The 24,779-nt window shown below is 46.8% G+C and overlaps 1 protein-coding gene across 4 annotated transcripts in view; it reads right to left on the bottom strand.

The window, feature by feature from the left end:
* The window catches only part of MDGA1 (MAM domain containing glycosylphosphatidylinositol anchor 1), a 148,552-nt gene that overhangs the window by 13,005 nt on the left and 110,768 nt on the right, over positions 1–24,779 (bottom strand). For all 4 annotated transcript variants that reach the window (XM_074538622.1, XM_074538623.1, XM_074538624.1 and 1 more), the window contains exons 12-15: positions 22,336–22,513; positions 21,265–21,288; positions 13,784–13,936; positions 12,474–12,608 (exon numbers count right to left, since the gene is read on the bottom strand). In XM_074538622.1, coding sequence (XP_074394723.1) covers positions 12,474–12,608; positions 13,784–13,936; positions 21,265–21,288; positions 22,336–22,513 — 490 coding nt within the window. The remainder of the gene's footprint in view (positions 1–12,473; positions 12,609–13,783; positions 13,937–21,264; positions 21,289–22,335; positions 22,514–24,779) is intronic.

Here is a 24,779-nt window from a genome sequence, read left to right as displayed (position 1 = left end):
ATGGAATGTTTAGATTCTTAGTGAATGACTTGCAAGGAAAGGTTAAAAAATGAAATATGTATATAATTTAGTGAAATGAGGATAGAAAACACATTTTTTTCTGGAAATATTTAAAAGCACTAACTGAAAGGCAAGCTGAGAAGACTAGATGAAGTCCTGACAGGACATAGACAGCATATCCAATCCCCTTCCCTGGTGGTACTCAGTTTGGGATGCACACCATACCCTAGGGCAAGGATAAAAATCGCTTCTTTCTCTCTCTCTCTTGACCAGCTGGCACTGCACAACCTCGGGAGATCCAAGCCAGTGAGACCTCCCTCCTGGAAACCCAGTGCCACAGATAAGAAAAGTCACTATAGGAATCTCTGGCAAAACCAGCTTTGAGCTGCTGATTTCTTGGCAACTTCCTGCCCTCAGCAGCTTCCCATGAAGGAAAGTCTCTCTAAGGATTCCCAGCCCTCATGGAGCCCCTTGTCCAAACTGAAAGCTCAGGCAGGAACTGTATAACCCCACAGATCAATGTCAACAGGAGTGTGTTCAGAGCAGCTAATTACAGACACCAGGGCCCGTGAGGTGAGGGATTGAGAGCAAATGAAGAATTAATATGGAGCTGCTAGCAAGCAAGGATTAAAAACAACCATTGTCTATTCTATCCTCATTTGGGGACTTGTAGCTAGGATTTGCTGCACAATAGCCTGGCTGAGTAGTCAGCACTGGGACAAATCACGCAGCAAACGAACTTTGATGCCCTAGGAAAAAAGCAAAGGCGAGATAGAAAGAAACCCAGAGAAGCATCTGGAATGCAAATTAGTGCCTCCAAAGCACTGGTTGTGAATGCCTGGCCTAAACCCAAACCAAGCCTGAGCACATCCTGGCTGACAGCTCCGTGTTCTTGCAGCATCAGGAAAAACAACCTTTTGGCCCCCGAATTCCCTAATACAACAATACTGAATATGAGCAGGCATTCTTCAAATGGTTTACAATTGGAAAGGAATCTCCCTTATCTACTCACAACATGCAGTGTTTCACTACTGTGTACACATGGAAAACTGAAGGTCAAAACAGAGGAGCAGCAATCCCATGGCTCTCTTAGAAGTCAGTCAGAGTTGTGAAGGGCAGCCAGCTCTCACAGCCCTACCTGCAATCCCTGCTAAGTTACAGAGGTTTCCTGAGACTGAGAAGGAACTACAATACCTACATTTTCCAGTAACACTGTTACTAGGAATATGCTTCTGGGAGGGATGGAAGTGGCTCCTGGACGTGAAACAGTGATGAAACCTCTATCCCATCTGAACTGAGTCCACAGTGTTGTAAATGTTAAATTTGTGCAGCTCTTCTACTTTACACCCTTCTACCGCCTGTCAGTCTGCCACAAGTGGCCAGTAAATTTAAGGGCACATAGCCTGTGATGGAGGTACCTGTAAATGAACCTTCAGATCTGCACTCTAGGCAGAGCCATGAAACACTGCAGACGTGGACTATGGGAATCTCCAAGTCATCTTCCTTTCCAGTGCCTACAATCTGAAGAAGAACCGAACTGTGACCTGCTCTCTAACGCCTCATCAGTGGAGATGAGAAAGACCCATCAGTGCCAGTAGCTGCAGTCACCTTTTTTGCCTGGTTTCACACTGCAGCCATGCCTGGTTTCCTCTATCAGAGTCCAAAGCCAGCTGGACAGTTTTGTTCCCTATTTCTCTCCTTGTTGCCCCTTCCCCATCTCCCCTGCCTGGCACTTTCTAAGGGCACCTGCTGGTGAGGCACACAAAAAGTTAGATCATCTATCTACTGCTATATCTCTTCAGCCAACCAGAGAAAGACAAACAAAAGGGAAATCCCAGGACATCAAGAATCCTGTTGTTACCTCTTCCCATACACGGCAATCTTTGCATTTGTCTTGTAATCTGTATTATTCTTTCTTCCCAGTCAAAAGGGAGAATAAAGGCAAGTGATGAGTGATGAGGAATTAATTACAGGCAAAGCCAGCTGTACCTTCTGCTGGCTGCCTTGAAGACCAGAGCTGGCATTTCAAAAGACTGGCACTCACACAAAAGACCAGCTGTGCTGCCAGATAGAATAACCCAAGGGATGCCTTTAAATGTTACCTTCACACAACAAAAAAAAAAGTATTCACTCAGTTACCACAGGAGGGGGACTTGACTGTCATGCTGAATTGCAGAGTAGCTCCAGAAGAGCTGGTGCAGGGAGATCTGGGAGGGATGCAGGGCCTGCAGGGGCAGGGCCAACAGCACAGTTGGTGTGGGATGGCAGAGAAGGTAGAGGGTTCCTCAAGAGCTCTCTTGGGGAGTTAATGCAGGGGATGGGGTGAGGAAAAGGCTAAGGTACAGCTCAGTTTACATGGCTCAGATGGAAGGCAGCCAGCTGGAGCAGTCAGGAAGCAAAGGGAGGATGACATTAGGCACTGAGAGATGGGGTGCCATGCCAAGTGCAGCAGAGCTCCGTGGGATGGGTAGGGAAGGCTGTTGGATCCACAGCCTCGAGCTGGCACACGGGATGGTTTCACTGCATCTGCCTGCTGCACTCCTGTAAGATCCTTGCTCCAGTATGGGGCAGTCTCAGGAGATCAGCTATGGATGAGAATTCCCAGCTGCAGCTCCACTTTAGATTTGGCACCCAACTGGGAATTCAGGGCTGAAAGTCCCCATAGAAATTCCCATGGCATTTCCAGTCCAGACCAGACAGATTGAGGCAAGAAGCTGACTGATTGCAAGAGATATCCAGTAACTAGAAAGAGATTCACGGTGTGGAGAGGACTTAGACCTTGCACAGCTTAGCAGAGTCATCTGTAGACCCAAAATGAGGGTTAAAACCAATCCAGGGAGAAAAGAGCTCTTACATTTTCTAACAGGGGCTCTGAGCACTTCTTTGAGTGTTTAATGTTAATGCCACTGATCAGAAACCAAAAGCCCAAAGCTCAGTGTAGGCAAATACCAGGAGTCAGTGACAGTCTCCAGAAAGAACCTATTACTGTTTATAATCTCCACAACAAACACAGGTCTCTCTCCCTCTCATTTAAATGGATGCTAATGAATAGCAGTCAGCATCAGGGTGGTTACAGAGCTGGGGGGAAAGTTATTGCTCTGAGAGCTAGAGAGCAGAGGGTAGAAAAACAATTGTAGCACAGATAGAGATGCAGAAATAATACCAGGTGGTACTGACTCATAATTTCTAGGAATGTAAGCTGTCTTTGTGCCATGGTAGGATGTATTTACTCATTCACAGTCTCTCAGGATGCTTCACACATTAACATATGAGGAGTAAGACAATTAAAGCCTCTAGGCTGCTTTCCACTTCTGACTGCAGAGAACTTCTATTTCTACATGCCTGTCACTGTTCTCAGCTTGGTGTGCAGGGTCCCCTCTGTCCAGTCCTAGGGTCACTACACAGACCTGTTTCTGCAGCCACTGCTTAGCTAACTTCAGAGCAGGAGGGTTCAGAGAGCTCATCCTGCTCAGAGTTTGGAAAGCTCCATGATCCCACCTGTACTCCCAAGACATCTGCATTGGGGCATGGAGAACATTCAGCCTGTGCTGCCTGCTGATTGCTCTGGGACACTCAGTGCTCTGGTACAGTAGGGAGGCTGTGGAGAAAGGAATCAGGGGAATCAAAGCCTCCTGTTTCCTGTTGTATCTAGGACTTTCTGGGGATATAAACAGCAATAAAGTAAGTTCTGATTGGCAATGTTTCCCCTACAGCAAACCTGCGAAAATTACTTATATATAGCTACAGGGAATTTTCTTTGGAGTTAACTGTGGATTTCAAAAACCCAAAGAAACAAACACATTTCCACCTCTGACCTCCTAAACCATCATCAAATGAGGCTGGGCTTGAAGCAATATTCCCTGACATGGCAAAGCCAATTGCACAGATTGATCTATGATCCATCACTATCTATTTGACCAGTCTGGCATGTACGGGAACTTCGGGATGGAGGGAATGTGCCAGCAGAGAAGCAACAACACTCTAAAAAGGCAAAGCAGACATATGGCTGGGCTCCTGGGGAGACACACTGGGCAGGGGGGATCTGGGTCCTGCAGACAGTGGGGTAAGTGCAGTGGTATTGTCGTGGCTGTCTCATGATGGGGAATAATGGGAGGAAGGCAGGGAAGCTACAGCTATAGCTCCTTCTCTCCAGCATATCCCCACCTGTCTGTGTACATAGAGAGCAGATGGTGATATGGCAGGAGCAGACTCACAATGGAGCTATGCTTGAGCTCCTTTGCTCATTTGATCCACCAGTCTAATTAGAGAAACTGTTAGCATAGAGAGATGAATGATACAAGACTTCCATCTTTGATACTGTGTTTATAGAACAAAATCCCGGCACCCCTTTTCATGGAAAATTCCCTGAGAAACTGTGACCAGTAACAGGCTTTCTATGTGTGGGCAACAGGATGTGGTTTAAGAAATTCAAAAGAGGGAGAAAAAAGATCTCCACACTCCATACACTCCATCATGTTAAATTTATGCTATCTCAGAAGTACAAAGGCCCATCTGATATGCAGCTAGAACAAAGCAGAGGGAGGGCACAGGGAGGGTGACTCAGCGGTAAGTTCAGAGCTGGTCACTTGTTGGGGCTGTGTAGGAGTCCAGTGCTGCTGCTGACCCAGGTGCTGGGTAGGGAAATGGATGCTCTCATCATTTCTCTGTGCAGCTGCTGGCAAGCAGGATGGGAAGATGCTGATGGGGGCAGCTCCTTCCCTCTTTCCTACTGTAGCTGCAGGTCCCCAGAAGTGCTGCCTTACAGAGGAGAGGCCAGCCTGGGGGAAAATCATAGAATTGTTTACATTGGAAAAGACCCTCAATATCAAGTCCAACAATTAAAATTAAGAGTTTGATAATGTCTTAGGTTACAAATGCATGATGTGGCTGGGGGGGGTGTATTCTATTGCCGTCTGTTGGAGGTGGGGCAGTCATCTTCTGTTAATTGGGCCAGCTGTTAAAAACAGGTAGGGCAGTTTTCTTTATCTCTTCCAGACCAATCCTCCCTCTGGGGAGATATTTTCTTTTAACGGGCCACTGAGTTTCACTGCATGACTGATAAAATTATATCATCCCCTTGTGAGATGCTCCACCCAGGGGGAGGAGCCAAGCATTACTGCCCAGATATAATCTGAGATTTGGAACATGAGAGCAGCCTTTCCCCCCTGGATTCCCAGAGAAAGACCAGGCCCCTCTGCACCACCATTGGCCCTTCAGAGGAAAACTCCACCCTTCCACAGGATCTCTGGTCCAACAGAACTACATCTGCCACTCCAGGAGGACTGCAGCCACCATTTAATCGGACTGCTACCAACATCTTGACCAACAGTGTCAGGTCATATTCTGGCTCTGTCAGTGTTGTTCGGCATTACTGCAATTTTATTTGTTTTCTCATTTGCTATTTTTCCTAACAAAGAACTGTTATTCCTACTCCCATATCTTTGCCTGACAGCTCCTTAAGTTCAAAACTGTAATAATTCGGAGGGAGGGGGTTTACATTTTCCAATTCAAGAGAGCTCCTGCCTTCCTTAGCAGACATCTGCCTTTTCAAAACAAGACAGATAAACCTAGCAAGAAGTAGCTCATGTATAGGCAACTTTTCCCACCAATTTTGTAGACTCAAGAAGCAGAGTGAACCATAGTGCATTTGTGAGGTCTGTTTGCTCCTTGTTCACCCTCTGTTTCATGACATGCCCAGATGCCTTCAGGCAATGCTCTCTCTCCTCCCAGCTTTGATAAGGGGCCCTTTGATCTTTGGCACCAGAGACAGCTGGGTCCTTTGCGGAATTCATGCGCTCAGCTCTCAGGCTGAGAGCACGCACTGTGCTCAGCACTCTCCGACGAGCTGAAACAAAGTCTGCTTCATAGACACTGCCAGGTTTAAAAGAGCACAACAGCCAGACAGGGGACTCTGCCTGTCTCCCTTCTGAGGACAGGCTTTGCAAAGACCTCAGCAAGAAAGGAGGGAGCCTCCCAAATGCCCAAAATACAAAAGATGTGTGTGAAAGGCCTGCTGACAAAACCCCTGCAGACACTGATGTACTTATGCTGAGGAAAATTTTGCCTGTCTCCTCTCTATCCCTATTAACAATTTCCCTATATCCCCATCATCACCCTGTCTGTGGTGTCTCAGTCCTGGGAGTCAAGCACAGCAGCTGCAGGGCTTGGAGCAGATGGGCTGTTTTCCTGCAATGCTGAAGCCAGTGAGACAGCAAAGGAGCTGAGATCACATTTCTTCCTGCTGAACTGAGGATACCACTCAAAAGCTGTTCTCTGGTCTCATCTTCTGCCTGACCCAGGGAGATGTGAGTGGATGAATGGTTCAGGCCTTGAAAGTGATTTGCTGCAGGAAGTCTGTTTGTTAGAAAAGGCTGCGCTCCCAGCTTTGAGCTCCTTATAGCTGGGATGCATTACAGGATGCATTGTAGCAAGAGACTTTTCCCACTTCATGCCCTGTGGTTTTGCACCGCAAAACTCCAAGGCAACTAGCTGAGACAGTGAGACTCCAAACCTGCAACTGCAAACTCCTTCAAGTGTTGGGGTGCCTGTCATCCTTGCAGAGCTCTCTTTGGGAGACAAAGTCACTCCTAGAATTGATGGTGGTGACTGACACTTGTTGAGCATTTCTTTGATTTTCTGGGATGCATTTCCATACATTACAAAATCATGTCTGGTTGAAGTTCAAGTACAGATAGGGATAGATGCACAAGTAGGGTATCATGGTTTGCACTCTGTCCCCATAGCCTTTCTCCTGTCAGAACACTCAGGGGAGCGTCCAGATGTGCACCTGCAATGACCAACAGTGAAATAATTAATGGTCTGTGAAGAGAATAGAAGAGTGACAAAGGAATGCTGAAGAAGTAGCTGGATATGCTCTGAGAGCTCCTGTTTCCTCTTCAGGGTGTGTTAAGTTTTGTATTTATCAATTTCACAGTCTGAATAATTGACGCAACACCTGATGTCTCAGGAGATGATCAGGTTGCAGTGTATCCTTACAGCTCCTCAGCTTTGCAGAAGGCTGCTGCTGTGATTGAAGTCTGAATGGAAAGATGTTCTGCTGAGCGAAGGGAGGGGGGATCGCAGCAAGTGTCCATCAGAGGAATAACTGTCTCCAATCAGGTGATCAGGAGCAAAGAAAATCTGTGGGGATTCAGGGCAGCTACAAATGAATGGATGCCAGCAATCTGTGCTCCAGCAACCTTCCCAACAAAGTCTGCAGCAGGAAAGTAGTCAGACATTCAACTGGTAAGACAGAGGAGGGTTTTTGAAGAAAGTAACATTTCAGTGCCTCTCTGCGCTGGGAACTTGATTCAGTGATACCCTTTTAGTGAGGGACAAGGAAAAGCAGGGATCAGTGAACCCACATTCAAGGTACTAAACAGAATGCCTGCATCAACATGAAGACACAATGTTTGTGGAATGAAAATTACATGTAGCCAATCCACATCTGAACACCTTTCCTTCACCTCCACGTCTTCTTCTTTAGATGTTAAACTCTTTGGCTTAGGGATGTTCCAATCCTACATATCAAATATTGGTGGTCTTTGTAAGTAAACATCTAATGAAGGTATAGACACATAGTATTTACTGGGCTCCAGCAAAAGTAAGTGAAGAGAATTCTCTGGCCTTGGTTATGCAGGAAATTTGATTAGATGATGTATCAGTGCTATTGGGTCTTAATAATCTTTAAATCCATGCCTCTAATCCAAAGTTCACAGAATTCTTTAGAGAAACAATGACTTAATCTGTCTTCGCTTCAGAGACACTGTATTGAACTTACAGAGGCTGAATGACACTTTACGAATACATGGTCTTCTTGCTGGGTATTTACAATCCTTGCTCATCATCATGGTATTTGACTAACCTCCCAAAAAACCCATGCAGATACTACTAAAAGAGACCACAATCCTTCCAAAGGGTCCACACCACAGCCCGCAGGAAGGTGCTGGATCTTTTATAGATCATTAGTCAAATAGGAATTTATCAATGGCCAAAACCACATCTGAGTAAGTGGAAAAAGGATGAACATTAAAAAAACTGAATGCACTTTTTCATTACAAACTCTTCACTTAACTCTAACTGCAACTTGTTTTCAAGAGCCTAGAGGGAAGTGAATCATACTCATGAGGAAAATCAGCCTCTCCTCAATCAATCCAGTGATGTAATCCCTATTGTGTAGAGTAATTGTATTGAGATAAAGGCATGGATTTAATGAATGACACATTTCTATATAAGGCAAACTTCTATATTTCTATATTTCTATGTAAGGCAAACTTCATGTATCCAAAAGAACACAGCTACCTCCAGAGTGCCACCTGCATTACTGTGCAGTGGCAGGGTGATGTGTTTATAAACAAAGTTTGGGTAGGAACGAGGGACCTATGGTGGTGAATCTCACAAAAATGATGCCTTTGTGGTTCAAGCTGCTTTTTCAATGACAGAACTGGTACCTCTCAATCTGTGTGACCTGACAGATCTGGCTAACATGACTTGTCAGAAACAAGCCACATGGCACCCACTGGCTCCTATGTGTGATCATCCACCACAGCCTATTGGACACACTCTGCACTGATTGTCTGATCTGAGCTGAAGAAGTAAAGAAGCAATTCAGTTCGGCAGGCCTTCCAGACCTGTGATTCCTCCTCAGCAGGAGGGCTTCAGTGGTGGCACTGCCTGTGTAAGTGGCGTGCCCACAACACAATTCCCTCTGTGAAACAGCCACGGCTTTCTTGAGCTCAGATGCTGCAGCAAGCAATCTGATCAGGTCTCATTGTTTCCAGTGATTCAGATTCAAAATCCTTCTCAATCAGTCCCCAGCACTGTTCCTCATGGAATAGAGTAGAAGAGAAAAAAAAGAAAAGGGAAATGAAAAGAAAAAAAAATTGAAAAGGACCTACAACCACCTGACCACTTGGATCACCTCTCTAGGAAGCCCATTACAGTGTCTCACGACCCTTTCAAAAAATAAATTTGATCCTCCCCTGATGCAGCTTTGAAGCATTCCCATGCATCCTGTCATGGCATTCATGGATTGGCACTTTTCACCCCCTTTCCTTCCTCAAGAAGCTGTAGAAAGCAATGAGAACTTTATAATTTTATTGGAAGCTTCCCATTCAGATTATACACAGACCAGACTTAGCTGGGGTGGTTACATAAGGTCTGTGTCAGCACTGGAACAATCACACCCATAACTCTCCATTCAGTGGCTGAAATTTCCATGTCTCTCTCAGCAACCTTCACACTGTGAGCTGACCATGAAGACATCTCTTGCTTGCAGCAGCATCCATAAGTGAGCAGGAGGCTGCACAGATCATAACCTGGCTACCACTGAGTTAGGAGGCATGAAAGAAAGGTGGCAGGGGACTGTGGTGGAACTAGTCTGTCAGGAAAACTGTCCTCTTAAAGCATCCCCCTCTGAGGCAGCCCCCGGGAAGGGAGGAAGAGGAGTCTGATGGCTGAAGCAAGGACTTGAGGATTTGCTCCCAGACAACCTGACAAAGAGGCTTTTTGAACTTGGCAAATACTTGCTAGCTGCCATGGCTAGTTTCCTCCCCCGAAGAAAGCAAACAATTCCTCAGAAACACAGAACACAGAACATTCTGAGTGGGAAGAGACCCACAAGGATCATTAGGCCCAACTCCTAAGTGAATGGCCCACACAGGATTGATGCCACGACTATGGCATCATTAGCACCAGGCTCCAACCAACTGAGCCTCATTTGACATTTCCACACCAGCTGCAAGTAAGACACTCTTGCTCTTGAATGCCTAGTGGAAATAGGATTTCTTTTCTTCTCCCCTCCCTGATTTTTGTGTTGGGGCTGGCAGGATCATAGGGCAATGTGAATGCTTGCTACAGAGGGGGCCAGAGGAAGAAAAACAGATGGCCAAATAACTTTAGAATAATGGGGACTGCCTCCAGGGAACTCCCCTTCATCCTGCTCTCTCATCAGCGGAGAGATATTCAACAGCATCCTACTCTGCTAGTCACTGAATATTTTATATCATGGCTACAACCGGTGCATTTGTATTCTGTTTCTCTCTTTCGTCATATCTATTATAAACGAGTAGTGTCTGGGAACTCTCCCAGGGAAGATTTGCCTGGATGGCTACGGATATTTTATAGTCAAATTGTGAGAGTAAAGCAGCTTTCAAGTTCTGTAGTGGGGGGGGGAAAAAGGTAATAAAAGAGTTATTAAAAAAATAAATAAATGTCGGGATTTTATACGGCTACTTTTTGTAGCGACAGAGCTTCAGTTTGCTCCACGATGGAGCTGGAGCTGCTGGAAGAGGCTTGGGATGGGAGACACCCTCTTGCTGGCATTTTCTGCTGACAGGAGCAATCTGATACACTCTTGCTGGCACCTGGCTTGGCAGGACTGTGCTGGCACTAGTGAGCCAGGGGCTGTGGCTGTGACTGCACAAGGGACAGCCGGGTCTATGGGAAGCAAGGCATGGCTCAGGACTGCAGCAACCCCACCTGTGCCTTGACATTGTTGCACATGTGAGATGGATGGGAGGGCAGGGTCTGTCTCCTCCTTTCCCCCTCCTAGGACAGGGGAGGTCCTACTGAGTCCTCTAGCCCCCTCTAACCCAGGGCTGAAGAAGAAGAGCTGAATAAACTTGTTTTACCCTAAGAGTTCTCTCAGCCAATAAGGCAACAGCCAATAAGGGCATCAAGCCTGGTGTCAAGGCACTGAGTTTCAATTGGCAGGCAGATAGATGGTGGGTTTGCTGGACCAAGTCATATATTTCACAGAGAAAAAGAACTTTTTTCTCATTTCATTCTCTTTCAATCTCTGTCTAATCAGTATGATTTTAAAATTTGCTCTCAGCTCAGCAGCACCCACCATGGAAATCACATGGCATTAAGGAGTCTATCCACCTCACAGAAATTTATCAGCCTTTGTACAACAAGAGGAAAAACAGGGATCAAACAGGGCCTATACCATTGGGTATGAAGGGAAAAACCAAAAGATATAAAAGGTGTCTGAAGCTGAGGCACAGAAAATGGCACTTAGAGGCTTTCTGAGGTCTCAGGAGTCACCATCACTTTTGGGTAATTTGTGGGTAGAGAAAATTAGTAAGGAGTTAAAATGCTAAAAGAAAAAAACAAACCCTGCAATGAATTGATTCTCTGGCATGTCCAGTCCACTCCATCTCCAGACAGACCATTTAACAAAAGAACTGTTAAATCGAGCTCTTTTCCAAAATCAAGAAAATGTTGATGAGCTTTTACTTCACCTGAGAAATGAATGTGGAAATCTGACACAAGAAAAAAAGCAAGAGAGGCCTCCTCTCTCCACATCTTTTTTTTTTTGCCAATATCCCACCAGTCTGGGCCATTCTTCATCAAAGAATGAGACCCCTTTCCCAGGCTCCAGGAGAAGACAAGCAGGAATTAGGCAGCAGAGCTGACTTACCATAAGGCAGGGAACACTTGAGTTTGCCAGCCAGCATTAGCAGCTGGACTCTGTCAGCCAAGCAGGACCAGCAGCTCCAGGAAAATATGGTGTGAGCCAACACTGACAGTGCTCTGCCGGAGCAAGCTGCCACTGATGGCATGACTACAACATGGAGCAGCCTGTCTCCAGGGGGAATCCAGGTGTGTGAAAACACCTCTGACCTAGCCCAATTCCAAGTGCAGAGAGCAGATATGAGCCCTCAAAACACAGACATAGATGGAGACCTGCTCAGTGAACTGCAGCCCAGCTCCTAGCCCCGACACTCATGGTGTCAGGGTTTCAGCCTTGCCCAGATTTTGCAGTTTAACCTCTCAGCCGTGCCACATGTGCACAGAGATGTGGCCAGACTCAGGAGCATGTTCCCTCCCAAAGACATCTGCAGTGCTGAGCAGAGAGAGGTTAATTAACCCCGCTTATTGAAGGGCGGACACATTCCTGCCTGGGCCCTGATTTTGCAGTCAGGCTCTAGTCCAGCAGGTGATTAATAACCCTGTGTGCTGTGCGAAGAGTGCATCTATTATTCAAATTAATGAAATTATAATCAAGAGGTGATGAATTAGCAGTTGCTCCTTGACTGGATATGGAAACTCATTAGTGTGCCAGGCGTTTCTGTGGTGCTTGCTGCACTTGAGGCCTACAGGAGCCAGGCAGAGCAGGCAGCCCCTGGCCTGGCTGGGGGAACACACATCCTGCACACCCTGGGGTAGCTGTGGCCACCCCAGAGCTCTCTGGTTCACAAAGCCCCTTCACCCTCTTCTCCTGTCCAATGGACAGACTGACTGTAAGTGCTGCCCCAAGGACAGGCTGTGACAGCCTCACAACTCTGACATTGCTGGGCTATGGGACAATATCTGAGTGCAGCAGCCCACCCTGCTGCTTGGAATACTGGAGTAGGACTCCCACCCTCTGGAATTGCTAGTCACAGGCACAGCTGCTGGAGCAAGAGGCTGGAGATGTTCCCCAAGAGCCCACATGAGGCTGAGCTGACCCTTGCCCAGAGGGGACTCACCAATGTGCTTCCCGTACATGTGGTAGTAGAAGGAGACGCAGTAATACTTGGCAGTGATGTTGTACAGGGGGCTGATGAGCCGGGCTTTGTCTCCTGTCACCCGGGGCCGAGACGCCTCAATGAACATGTAATAACCTGCAGAACGAGAGGGAAAGATGGGCAAAGGCAGCATGTACCGGGTGTCCCTTCCTCCAAATGATGGGATGCCAATGTGGCTGGGACACCACCCCTCCTCTGGGAGACACGGCCTTGCTCTGCCCACCTGCTCTGCACCCACTGTGGTCCCAGCCAGGGACACTTGCAGGATACCACCAGTGCCTCCCTGCCCTGACAGTATTTAGGGAAGCATGGGAGAGACAGGCATCTGCAGACCTGCTGTGGGCACACATAGCAGGTGAATCCCTGCACACCTGTCTGGGTGGACAAAGAGCCCCAGAGCTGGCTGCACTGTGCAAGGAGAACACCAGAAAGAGAAACCATTCCAGACTAATTTCTCTGCCTCAAGTAGAGGGAGAGAGGGTTTGGTACGTCTAGCCTGAACAATATTGTTGTCTAAAGAGAACAATACCAAAGCAATTGTTAACAGCCCAGGGAGGAAGAGATTAGCCATTTAATTTGTTAACAGCATTTTCAATGCTCAGTCAGGTTGGGTGTACTGAACACTAATGGGAGAAACCATTTCCTTAGCGGGCCATTGGATGTTTCCCATTTTTTTCTGAGTTCAAAGATAGGTGTTTGCATACAAATTTACTTTTCTTATTACAGAAAGAGGGACATAGTATCCACTTAAACAGGGAGCATATGCTCCACACACAGCTAAGGTAATACATAACACCAGTCTCCTCCAGCTATAGGTGAAGCTTCCTCCTGCCCCATAGGCAGCTCCTGTCTGGGCTCTCAATGCTTCTGTACTTGGTACTAAGGAGATCTGTTTGCATCCTTGAAAATTCCTTCAAGGAAACAGCTCGCTAAAACTGACAGGGCCATTTCTAGGTGTTAGAGATATTCTCCTCATTGTTTATCCATGTTTTTCTTCAAAACAAGCATCAAACAGTGCAAGAGCATTAGGCATCAGGCAATTAGCTGACAACAAGAACTAATGCTCACACTATTCCCTTCAACAAAGTTGTGGGTGTTTTAATTGGGTGTTTAATTCCAATCAGCAACATGCAAATTAACTGCCTGCTCCCTGCACCCCATGTGAAGCAGAAAGCAGATCAGCTTTCTCCCAGAGCTGGGAGGCTCCAGTCAGGAGATGGTGTGCACCTCCCCTCCCTGCCAAGCCGAAGGAAGCCCAGCCGTGTGCCGACCCTCGGGCGTGCCGCTGATGTCCGTGGGGGGCCCCGTGTTGACGGTGCGCTTGGGGTTCTGTGTCAGCGCGTTCTGCCGCGTCCAGTCAAAGTTGTCCATCTTGTCCTGCACGAAGCCGCAGATCTTCTCGTCCTCAAAGCGGCACGTGTTATCTGCGGGGATGGGAAGGGAAGGGCTGCTCAGCTGCTGCTTTTCCAACACCCTCCCCAGGCTGCCTGGGCGCTCACAACAGCGCTGTGCCACCACTGAGGCTCCGTGTCAAGCCAGGGGCAGATGGGCAGCCCCTGGCCTCAGGAGGAGGCTGAAAAGTAAGGCATCATAGAAATCATAGAAATCACAGAATGGGTTGAGTTGCAAGCAGCCTCAAAGTCCATTCAGTTCCCAATCCATTGCCATGGGCAGGAATACCATTCACTAGATCAGGTTGCCCAGGGCCCCATTCAACATGACCTAGAACACTTCTACAGATGGGGCACCCATAACATCTCTGGGCAGCCTGTTCCAGTGCCTCACCATTCTCTAAGTAAGGAATTTACTCTTAAAATCTACTTTAAATGTCCCCTCTTTTATTTAAAAATGTTCCCCCTTTTCCTATCACTACCCATAATACACCAGTGATCAGTGTTACTACAGAAGTGTTAATCCAGCCTGATAAATGTGATGGTCTGACAAAATGGAAAAAAGCTATTATGGCTAAAGAGATTCTCTGAGAGATCTGAAGGGGCAAATGTAGAGGAAGGTAAAAAGATCACCAAAGGCAAACTGGCTACAAGGGCTTTTATATCAGAACAACTTGATGGTAGAATAATTTCCCCAGGAGAGAGGAAAAAGTAGCAGCAGATGACCCCCCTTTAGGCTATATATTTAACTAAACTATGACACACATGAAAAAAAATCAGCTGTGGAGAAGAGGTCAGCTCAGCATGACAAACGTGTCATTTAGCCAGAGTACATCTAATTTATACCAGCTAAAAAGCACATTTGATTTTGCAGCTTATGCTGGTTCCCCTAACAAAATAAAACACGTAGGTAAAAGATTTTTATGTAGGATCAACCTACATAAAAAAACCTATATGTGCAATAGGGCTCACTTTTATTGCTGCCACAAGACTTTTACACCCTACAGCAATATTGTAAGACAGATGAAAAATCTCGTGCATAGACATAACTCAATATGGACTTGTGGAGATTGGAATGAATTGGACATGACCAGGCTGAAGATTGTAACCTTTGTGTTAAAAAGGTAGTTTTGTGTCACAAAAGCAAAGGTCAAGAACCTGCTTTACACTGCTGACACAATAGGAGAGGGATGGATAAAACAGGCAAAAAAGAAAGAGAAAACAGGTCCAAGAACCAATGTGAAAACTGCTGTGTGTTTTGAAAGGTCCCTGGGCAGAAACCAAAGCTGGAGAATGAACTGGAAGTGGGATCTTGGACCTTGTGAGTGATGTAGATACGGCAAGCACAGATATCTTTAATTGCTGCTTTTAAGTAAGAGCAAGGAGGTGTGCTATGAAACTGAAAGATAAAGCCATGAAAGAACACATATACAAAGGAAAAGAAGGCTCTCCATGATGCCTTGGAATGTGCTAGGAACATCATCCATGGCAGGCTGGTGCAAGACTCAACTTCTGGGGGTTTACCTCCCACTATTATTTATCATGCCTAGATGAAGAGAAGCCCAAATGCCTCCGGGGGCTCCTTCATTCTTGTATCTTCAGTGATGCCTTGCTCTGGTTCCTGGGCAGGAGGCTTTTTCTCCTAGCATGCATGACTCTGGCAGGACATGTGGGACAGAGCAGGGTCCTTAACCTATGGGCTGGGTGCCAAGGATGGGACACACAAGGGAAGTTTTCTGCAATGCCAGGGCCAAAAGCTCCAGAAGCAGCACAGTGTGATGGCAGGAGCTTCATACATCTACCATACACAACAAAATCTGTTCTCTTGTACCAGAGAAGAGACTACCCATGAAATGAACAGAATCTTGACTCTGAGATGCTGCACCTTCTGGAGGCTACCCTACCTTCTGGTGGCTAGCATCCTCCCCATCCCCTCCCATTTGGAAATGAAAATGACTGTAATCCAAATGGACATCAAAGGTCTGCACACCCCTGGGGTAGGGAACTGGGTTCCCCTTTCTGCCCGTCTCTTTCCAGCATCCCATCAAAGCAGTGAGAAAAGAGGATGCAGCCCCCTGAGGTGACCTGCAAAAATGTCTTTGCCAGCACAGGCTGGACAATGCGAGGCAAGCCAAGGGCCTGTTTCACAGACCAGGGCAGCTGGGTTTTCAGTAAACTCAGCAGGAAACACTGCATGCCCACTCCTCTGGGCTGAGGACAGCCATTGGGAGCTTGTCTGGGCTGGCCACTTAACTGCTGATTAACCCTGGCTAAGTGCTTTCCACTCAATCTGCTCATTTCTAATTAGCATCCAAATCCAAATTAGCCACTGCTCTGCAGTGCCTAACACAGGGGGCCAAATGGCATCTGGAGCTGAAGGAAAAGGGAGCAGAGGACAGGGCAGATGCTTGCTGGGTCTGAGACAGGCTAACTATGTGGGAGCCTCCTTTATTCCCAGAACAAAGAGACAGAAGGAGAAAAGAGTCAGAAGGCAGCTCCTAGGGGTCTTCCTCAGCTGTTTTGGCTGAGACACTGGAGCCCACAAGCTTGCTGATGCTGCTGTGTGGTGTAATGCCCCCGGTTCGTCTCCACTGCACCAAAAACATCTGCATGACTCCAGCTCCTGGGTTGCCAGCTGCAGTTACAAGAGACACATTTTCTCTCAGAATGGCATTATCTCACACAGCAGGATCCACAATGACTGTCCTTTTGCAAAAGCTCCAGGGCGGTTTGCACCTCTGACCCTGCTGAGAACACAGACTTCCAAAGAAAGATGACATCGTTCTCCAACACAGAATTACCTTAACAGGGAACATCAGGTGGAAAGCAGAGCTGGAAGCTGTAACACAGAGGTCAGCCAGGCAACAGATTGAGAGGGAACAAACTCCAAATGAGGAGGTACAGAAATCAAAGGAAAGGCAGATTAAGGAGAAAGCACAAGCTCAGGTGGGTATCAGAGAGAGTTGTGCAAGACAAGAGGACCTGAGGACAGCATTCCAAACTTAGCCCCAAGGCCTGGTTGTGCCAGCCTGTGGACTGGGGTGGACTACTGTGCCTTCATTTTTAAGAAGCCACACACGTGGGATGAGACTGCTCAGAGAAGAGCTGTCTATAGACTTCTGACTCAAAAGTCTATAGACAGCTCTTTTAACATCCAAATAGGGCCCTGAGTGCATTTTATCTTCTCACTCCAATGCAGCTCCTTCCAGAAGGCAATGCTTCTAGCAGAGCTCATAAAATAGAGAAGGGTCCCATGCACCACAGATCAAGCAATGCTTAATCAACAACATGATCCATCTTATGTGCAACACCATTTGCTGTGCAGGAGTTTGAACCTCCAGCACATCACCTCTGCTTAGCTTGGGAGCTCAAGGCACTTTGAACAACTAATGAACAAGGCTTCTTAATTTCTCTGTGGCATAGTAATGCCTCTTTTTACGTAACTTCTGCATTACATGGAGGAAATAGATGCACAAAGTATACAGAGACACATTTAAGGTCACAGCAGGCAGTGCCTAAGCTGGAAACAGAATCCAAGTGCTCTGACTCCTGGTCCTTTGGTATAAAACAAGCCACAGGAAAGCAGAGCTCTGTGGTTTCTCTGAGCTACAATGGAGGTGCCATGAATAACTAGGAAGTGTTCAGTGTGGTTTGGGACACTGCTAGCATGTCACCTCTTGGTGGTTATCAACAAGGTTCACCAGGACAAACCTGGCAGATCCAGCCAAGAAAAAAATCTTTATATCACTTGCTGTACCTCAGAGACCACAGAGGTGATCTGACTTTTGACCTTGACTGTGTGATGCAAGCCTTCTTGAAGACTTTTGCCATTTGCCAGGGATCCTGGTTCATCCTCAAGGAGTAAATGAAGCTTCCTGATTAAAATTTAAGCAGTGGATTTAAATACTGGACACAAAAGTTGCTATCTGGATTGTAACAACTAAGGTGGAGGTGGCAGGGGAGCTGGCTCCTCAAAATCTGGATTTAGTGCTGTCTTCACCACACAGATTTCCTTGGCAGGCTTTGCAGTGGTGGCAGCTCAGAGTGCAGAGATGTTTGCTCTCAGTTACAGACACTTCATGCATTCCCAGGGGGGAGACCCTCTGCTGTGGCTATTAGCATTTCTTGTTGCTTTGCCTTCTTGAGAAACATAATGGAGGTTTTCCTTTCAAGTCCTTAGGGGAAAACCATCCCTGGTTCTGAAATTCTGTCTGCCAGACGAATGCAAAAAATAAAACTCCTATTCTAGCAGCAGACTATGGGTGAATAGCAGTTGGAGTGCACTTGAATAAAATTGCCTTCATCATTTAGCTGTGGTGTGACAACTGGCACTGGCTTGGGGCATAAAGGACCATGCTCTGAGCCTCAGCTCTGTTGCAGACCTGCTGTGTGATCCACAGGCTATCATTTTTTGGACATCAGTTTCCCCATCTAGAAATTGAAGACTATGAGAACTATATTGAGACCTCAAAGTATGTCATGATCTAAGAAAGAATATTTAACAGTCTCTCCCATTGCAATTTTCTAGGGATTCTATAACCAATAATGGGAGAAAGCTTCACAATGCTATAACTGGTTGTCATCCTATTTGCCACCAAGATACAAGGAACTGTCACCTCTTTAAACCTTTGCATTACAAAACATTCTTGAAGAATGGGCACAAACTCGAGTAATCCAACTCTAAACACAGGCTGACATCTCATTCCCACATGTTCTCACCTGAACAAACTTGGATTTCTCTGGACTCTGAGCGTTACCAGAGACCAGACACCAGCAATAGATGGCAAGCAACAAGCCAGGCTAATCTGCAACAACCAACATCTGCCACGGATCACCACCCACTGTACCTGCCCATGGTCCCAAAATCATGGGTTTAGCACCACACACAGCCTGACCGCAGGTATGTGAGAAACAGTGTTGCTGCTCTGAAAGGGCAAGACAGGTTGGCCAACCAAATATTAAACCAGCAATCCCATATATTTCTTAACGACATCATCACCAAGGTTATAAGGTTGCATCTGACAAAACAAGGGAAACCAAAACACTCCAGGGAGGAGGAGCTGGAATGGCTCTCCAAAGCTGGAATGGCACTCCAAAGAAAGCAAACGCTATATCCAAAAAAATTACAGAGGAGGTAAGGACAGAGCAGATTCCCCAGCACTGGAATGTGGTCATGACATTAAACCAATCATTTATTCTAAGATAACCTTAAGGTAATATCTTAGAATTCAGATAATTCTTAGGCAGTTTTTAAAACACAAATTCTGCTTTTTAGAACCAGATTTACTGATTTTTAAGAGCCAGTCTTACTGGTAACCTCTAAATATTTGAAATTCCCTATGTCTTTTGTCACTTCCTCTGTTCTTCCTTTGCTTTTCCTTTCTAACCCAATGCCTGGCTCTGTAACCATGCCACACGCATGCCTGCCCCAATGTTATTAACATCTTATTAGGCTGAGAGAGAAAATGCATGAAGAAGTAATTGTATTAAGTGACTCTCAGCGTTTGTAAATTAATCACCATTGTGCATGCCTTTGGATCAGGCTGCCAGAGGCATTAATCATCTAATCTTTGCCTTTCACTCCAGAGCTTTCAATGTTTGCTCCCAGAATTTGGCTCAGCAGCCTACTGTGAACTTTTCCCTGAGGGTGACCGTAGCAGGGGAAGTATGAAAGGAAGAGGTAGCAGGAGGGATTTCTGTGTTTTGGGATGAGAGCTGGGGAACTCAGCTGTGGTCCAAAGAAAGAGCAAAAAGCTTTTGAGCTCATATTTCACTGGCAGCAGGTCTGATAGGAAAGGGCATATCTGAGAGCAAGTGTGGTAGGTCTGATTTTAGGCAGTCAGTCTCGAGGTGTGAACACATGGGCAAGAGGTGGCCCAGAGGTCCCAACAGCCACCAGAGGCTGGGCAATCTGTATCAAGAGGAAATCCTAAGTGTTGGGTTTACTGCATGAAAACCACGAGTGGCTGAGTTGTGTTCCACCACAGGCAAATTTCCTGCAGCTGTTCTGGACTCAATAAGGCTGCCAAAGGTACCCCAGGCAGGCAATCTGAAGGCTCAATTTACAAAGACCCCAAGAGACTGACACAATTAGGACTGAAGTTGCTCTGGGTTTCCCGGTGATTTATGCAGTGTAAAAGCAAGTGGCAAAAGGCCAGACTTTGTCACTTCCACCTGTGGGCTGGGATGCTTGCCTCCTCCAGCAAGTACTGAGAGAAACATTCTAGAGTAGGTCCCTGGCAATATGCTCCGTGTATCCCAGTGAGTCTTTTATGAAGAATATTTAAAGTAAATCGGGAAGTGAGGAAAAGAAAACAAATGGAATCAGGAATTAGAGGCACAAAATTCCTCTGACTCTGTAAGAAACTCCAGCTCTCAGGCAGAGTATGGTTCATCAAACTATCCTCAGAGTGTGAACGTGCAAGAATTAACTCCTCGTGGCTGCCTTAACAAGAGAACTCCCTATTCTGCCATCACTAATCCTGGTTTCTCCTCTCTGCTGGTACCCTGCAGTGCTGTAGCAGTACTTACCTACACACAGAGTAACACATAAAACCACTGAATACTGACTCAGCAGCTGGAAATGGAGAAACAGCCCCACGCTCTCCATGGAGCACTAGCAAGTAGTCTGCCCATCTCTGCCCAAGAGCTTTGCCTGGGCTTACATTCTATAATCAAAGTGAAGACTTTGGGGGTCTTAGAGCAAGGTAGAATTCCTCTTTTATGCTCAATGGGCACTGTCATCTTGGTGTTAAAGAACATCGTTCTTAGACATTGTGTATTCAGCTCTTAAAATAAAGGGGAACTCTGGATGCTCAATAGAGAGGGGCCTGCATCTTGCCAGGAATAACCAGAAGGTAAAAAAGCAAGTTAACAGTGATGACAATGAAGGGGAGGAAGAAAGGGACTGTGCTCAAAGAGTTTTCAAGAAGAGATAGATCTGAGCTGGAGACTGCTCCATAAAAGCCTGCAGAGATACCAAGTGGTATCATTCCTGGTCAGAAGAGGATGGGGAATATTCCTAAACACAGATATTTTGTGAATATCTGCTTACTGGAAGTAGATTGCTTGTACTGGGGCATGGGAGTGAGTGTTCAAGATCACAGTCTGCCCCATCACAAAGATATCAGGAGTGAGTAAGAGCCATATCCCTCGCATAAATCTCCTGGCAATAACTCAAGGTACAACAAATGGCAATATTTACTGGAAGCTTTAGTGTATACAATTTCATCCTCTTTTGGGGAAAAAAGATTTGACATAGTCAGCTATGTATTCCAGCTGCTTGTCTTGCCTGATCTGCTGGAGCACTCGACTAAAGTACATTACATTCAAAGCATCAACACAAAGGTCTTGTTGCTTACCTGTTGGGTTGGGATAGTTGATTGCTGGAAAAAGAAATAGAAAAACAAGTCAAAACAAAAGTACAAATCATAATCAAAGTCTGAAAATAAAATAAACACATCAAGAAAGGTCACAAATGCACAAGTCTCGTGGCAGCATCCCTGTGAGAAAGCAATGCCTGGTGCCTGTTTTGGTGATGGAAAAAGATGTGGACGCTCTGATTCAAGCAGCAAGAGACCTTGAGACAATCCCACCTAAGGGGTGATCTTGGGATCACAGGAAAACCCTTCTGCAACCCAGTTTCCTTCTGAAGCACCCAGTGGGATAGCACCCCTTTAGATACCAAAGCTTGGTATCTAAGGGTGACATCAAAGCACTTTGATGCACTGTGGAAGAGTGACAGGACAGGTATGATGGGGACACCGGACATGCTGTCAGTCCACGGGACAAGAGGGATGTGTGAAATCAAGCAAACATAACAGAAGGATCTGTACTTTCTGCTGAAATAGAGGGTCCAAACTCCTGTTGGAGAGTAAAGGAGTCATAGAGTTGTGGGAATAGAGAGAGCTGTGAGCTGTTGGGATGATGGGAAGAGAAGTATGGTCAATGCATACCAACGAGATAATCTGGGATTCAAGGTACTGGACAGAGCTACAGCTTTAGGGGTGGCTAGCTAGGACAGGAATCATGCATCCAGCTCTGGAAATAACAAGTCTCCCAAAATTCTTTTACTTTTATGGGAGTGTGGCTAATACACAGCATCCAGTGGCTATCTTGCATTATAAGCCACTGTACCACAGGGAGCTGCAGCATGGCCTGACTGGGGTTTTGGGCATCTCCTGCCCACAGGGTGCAGTGTGAGTCAGAGTTGCTGAGTGAAGGATGTGTGGAGACTGACCTTCAGAAATCTCTAGTGCTCTGCATTGATGGCAGCATCCAAAATACAAATTGAATGCGATTGCTCTGTGCCATCAGAACTCCTCAGAGCACAGAGCCCCACCCAAGGGTGACAGAAGAGCCCCTCTCTGCATGCCCACATCCCCTGAGGCTGGCGCCTGCCTCGTAGGCAGGACGGAGGAGGAGACACCTACGTTCCATGTACCGGATGATGCGGGCGGCCATGTCTCCGGCCCCAAAGCTGGTGATGGGCGTCAGGCGAACTTCATAGCTCTGAGGCACTTTCAGGTTGGGCAAGATGTGCTCCAGCAGCAGGCCTTTCTCCATTTTCTTCACAGGAATGAAGGTCTGGATGGTGTTTCTCTGAGACAGCTGCACAGAAAAAGAAATATAGTGTTATGAAAATCCTGAAACTGAAAACCTGAGCAATCATGTCCATCATCTAACACCCTATTCCTACTCTTTCTACACAGATATACACCCAGTTGTTCCATGAGATCTTCATGTAGTATTGGTTTGAAAATTGCCATCCCTGGTACAGAACAGTGATCGGGAGCCTGAGTTCTCCCTGAAGGGAAGCCTTGGTGTCCTCCAAGGGAGGGACTGTAGGGACAATTTGAACTACAGGTCCTGAAGCAACTTGGTGTCAGAAGCAATGGTTTCAGGAAGGAGAAAATGAACCCAATTCACCCCTGTTAGTGCACCCAGGTTCTGTGCAAACACAGCATGGCATTGCACCAAGATACCTTTCAGTTCACAATTACTGCTGCAGAATTCATTCATTTGCTGCCTGGGCCATGCGGCACTTCATTTGGCACTACTGCCAAGCAATCTACTACCACACTGCCTCAGAAACCTTCCACAGGGTCCATCCTTGGACAAACTCTACAGACCAGAGCAAGGGGTCTATTTCAAGTTGATGGTTCTCTGGGGTCACTCACGGGCTCCCCCCTCCTCTGTTTCCCATTGGAAGGGGCTGAATTATGTTAGCTGAACCATACCAGCTAAACATTATTCAGTTTGCTAAGAGAGCAGGGAAGTTTCAAGAAAACAACAGGGAAAATATCGTTATCAAAATCACCACCACTAAAAATGATGAATTACATGTCAGCGAGGCTTCCCTGCCATGGTCATGCTTGCTTGGCTGGGAAAGAACAAGAACGAGGATTGCATTGTGAAGATACAATTTCCTGCCTGTCGCTGTGCAGTGCCTGGATCCTTGTGGCAAGACACATTACTGGGGATGCTGGGGATGGGAAAAAGACCATTGGCAGCACTTTCCATAGTCCAGTGTTAACTAAGCTCTCCCTTGCCTCTGATATGTCCTCTAGGCTGAAGTTTCCATAGCAAAGGCAGTTCTCCTGCCAGGCAGTCTCAGTGTTCACCATTAACTCTGAAGTTGCAGGATTACTGGAATTGGGATGCATGGAGGAAGGTTTACAGCAAATGTGTCAGTGGGGCAAGAAGATGGAGTGAGGGCACAGCAGAAGTGAAGGCCACTATCAAAGCAGGGCAGGGGCAATGCTGATGTGGTGCTTTCAAAAACAAGTGCATGCAATCCCTTCTCTGCCTGCCTCCAGCTCTCACATATGTAACTCTAAGTTCAAACCCAGAAGCAATGGCTGCCACTGTAGAGCTTTTTGTGCCAAAGCCCCATTCATTTCCAACACAGCCAGGACTCACTGACTCACCTCCTTGATCTGCCCACAGTTTGGATGCTGGTCCCAAGTGAGGGGGCAGGGACTGGTCCCTGAGAATCTGTGGCTGCCTGTGGTTCTCCCAGTGAAAAACAATTCTGCACCTGCCTTACAGATTGCACCTAAAGGAGACCAGACTTTTTGTACCTGCACACATCAGGGTGTAAGTTGCTTGAGGAACTGCTAGCTGCACTCTCCTCCTCCTCCCCTGGCAAGCTGGAGCAGAGAGCTGGGAGCTGCCCTGGTGCCTTCCCCCAGCTTGGTGCTGCCCTAAGGAGCAGTCCTAGCGGGTAGGACCAGGGCAGAGGCTCCCAGAGGCACCAGGATGCTGCCAGGATCTGTTCATATCAACAAGGCCCTACCTGCACACATGCCAGCTGGGTTCTGACCCAGCTGGTGTTCCTATTGCTCAGTCCTCCCATCTGCCAGCCCTCCACACCATTGCTCTGGACAAGCAGTGGCAGAGATGGTTCCCTGGGACAGAGACTTAAGCTGGGCTCATTAGCACCAGCCCTCCAATTATCTGGGAGAAGAGGAGCCGTCAGAAGCCAGAAGCAGAAGGCTGGAGTGGTACAACTCCTAGCATGGGACCTTTTGGGGAGCAGAGTGTGACTGGGAGGGCTGGCAGCAGCTCCTCCCCACAGGCTGCCATTTGCTGGGGTGTTAGGAAGGCAGCCAGCAAATAGGAGGAGGTCAGGAGCCATTTCCCTTGTCTAGACATAACCTTTAGAAAAGAAAGAAAATGGAGAGTCAGAGAGAAGCTTGAGGGTGAGACTCAGCCAGTGCAAATTCCACCTCAGCTGGGAGTTAGGTGGAATTTGGGTATCTAAAGCTTCTGGGAGCAAGGTCAAATCACATACTCTCCCACATCATCTAATCCAGGACAAAATGAGAGATCAGCCTCCAGTCTGCACTGCAAAGCTCTGGATCCCTTAGTTGAG

This window comes from Zonotrichia albicollis, chromosome 3 (genome assembly GCF_047830755.1).
Source record: "Zonotrichia albicollis isolate bZonAlb1 chromosome 3, bZonAlb1.hap1, whole genome shotgun sequence".
NCBI classification, from domain to species: Eukaryota; Metazoa; Chordata; class Aves; order Passeriformes; family Passerellidae; genus Zonotrichia; species Zonotrichia albicollis.
Note: the sequence above shows the minus strand (reverse complement) of the source record. Positions and strands in the feature narration are given on the sequence as shown.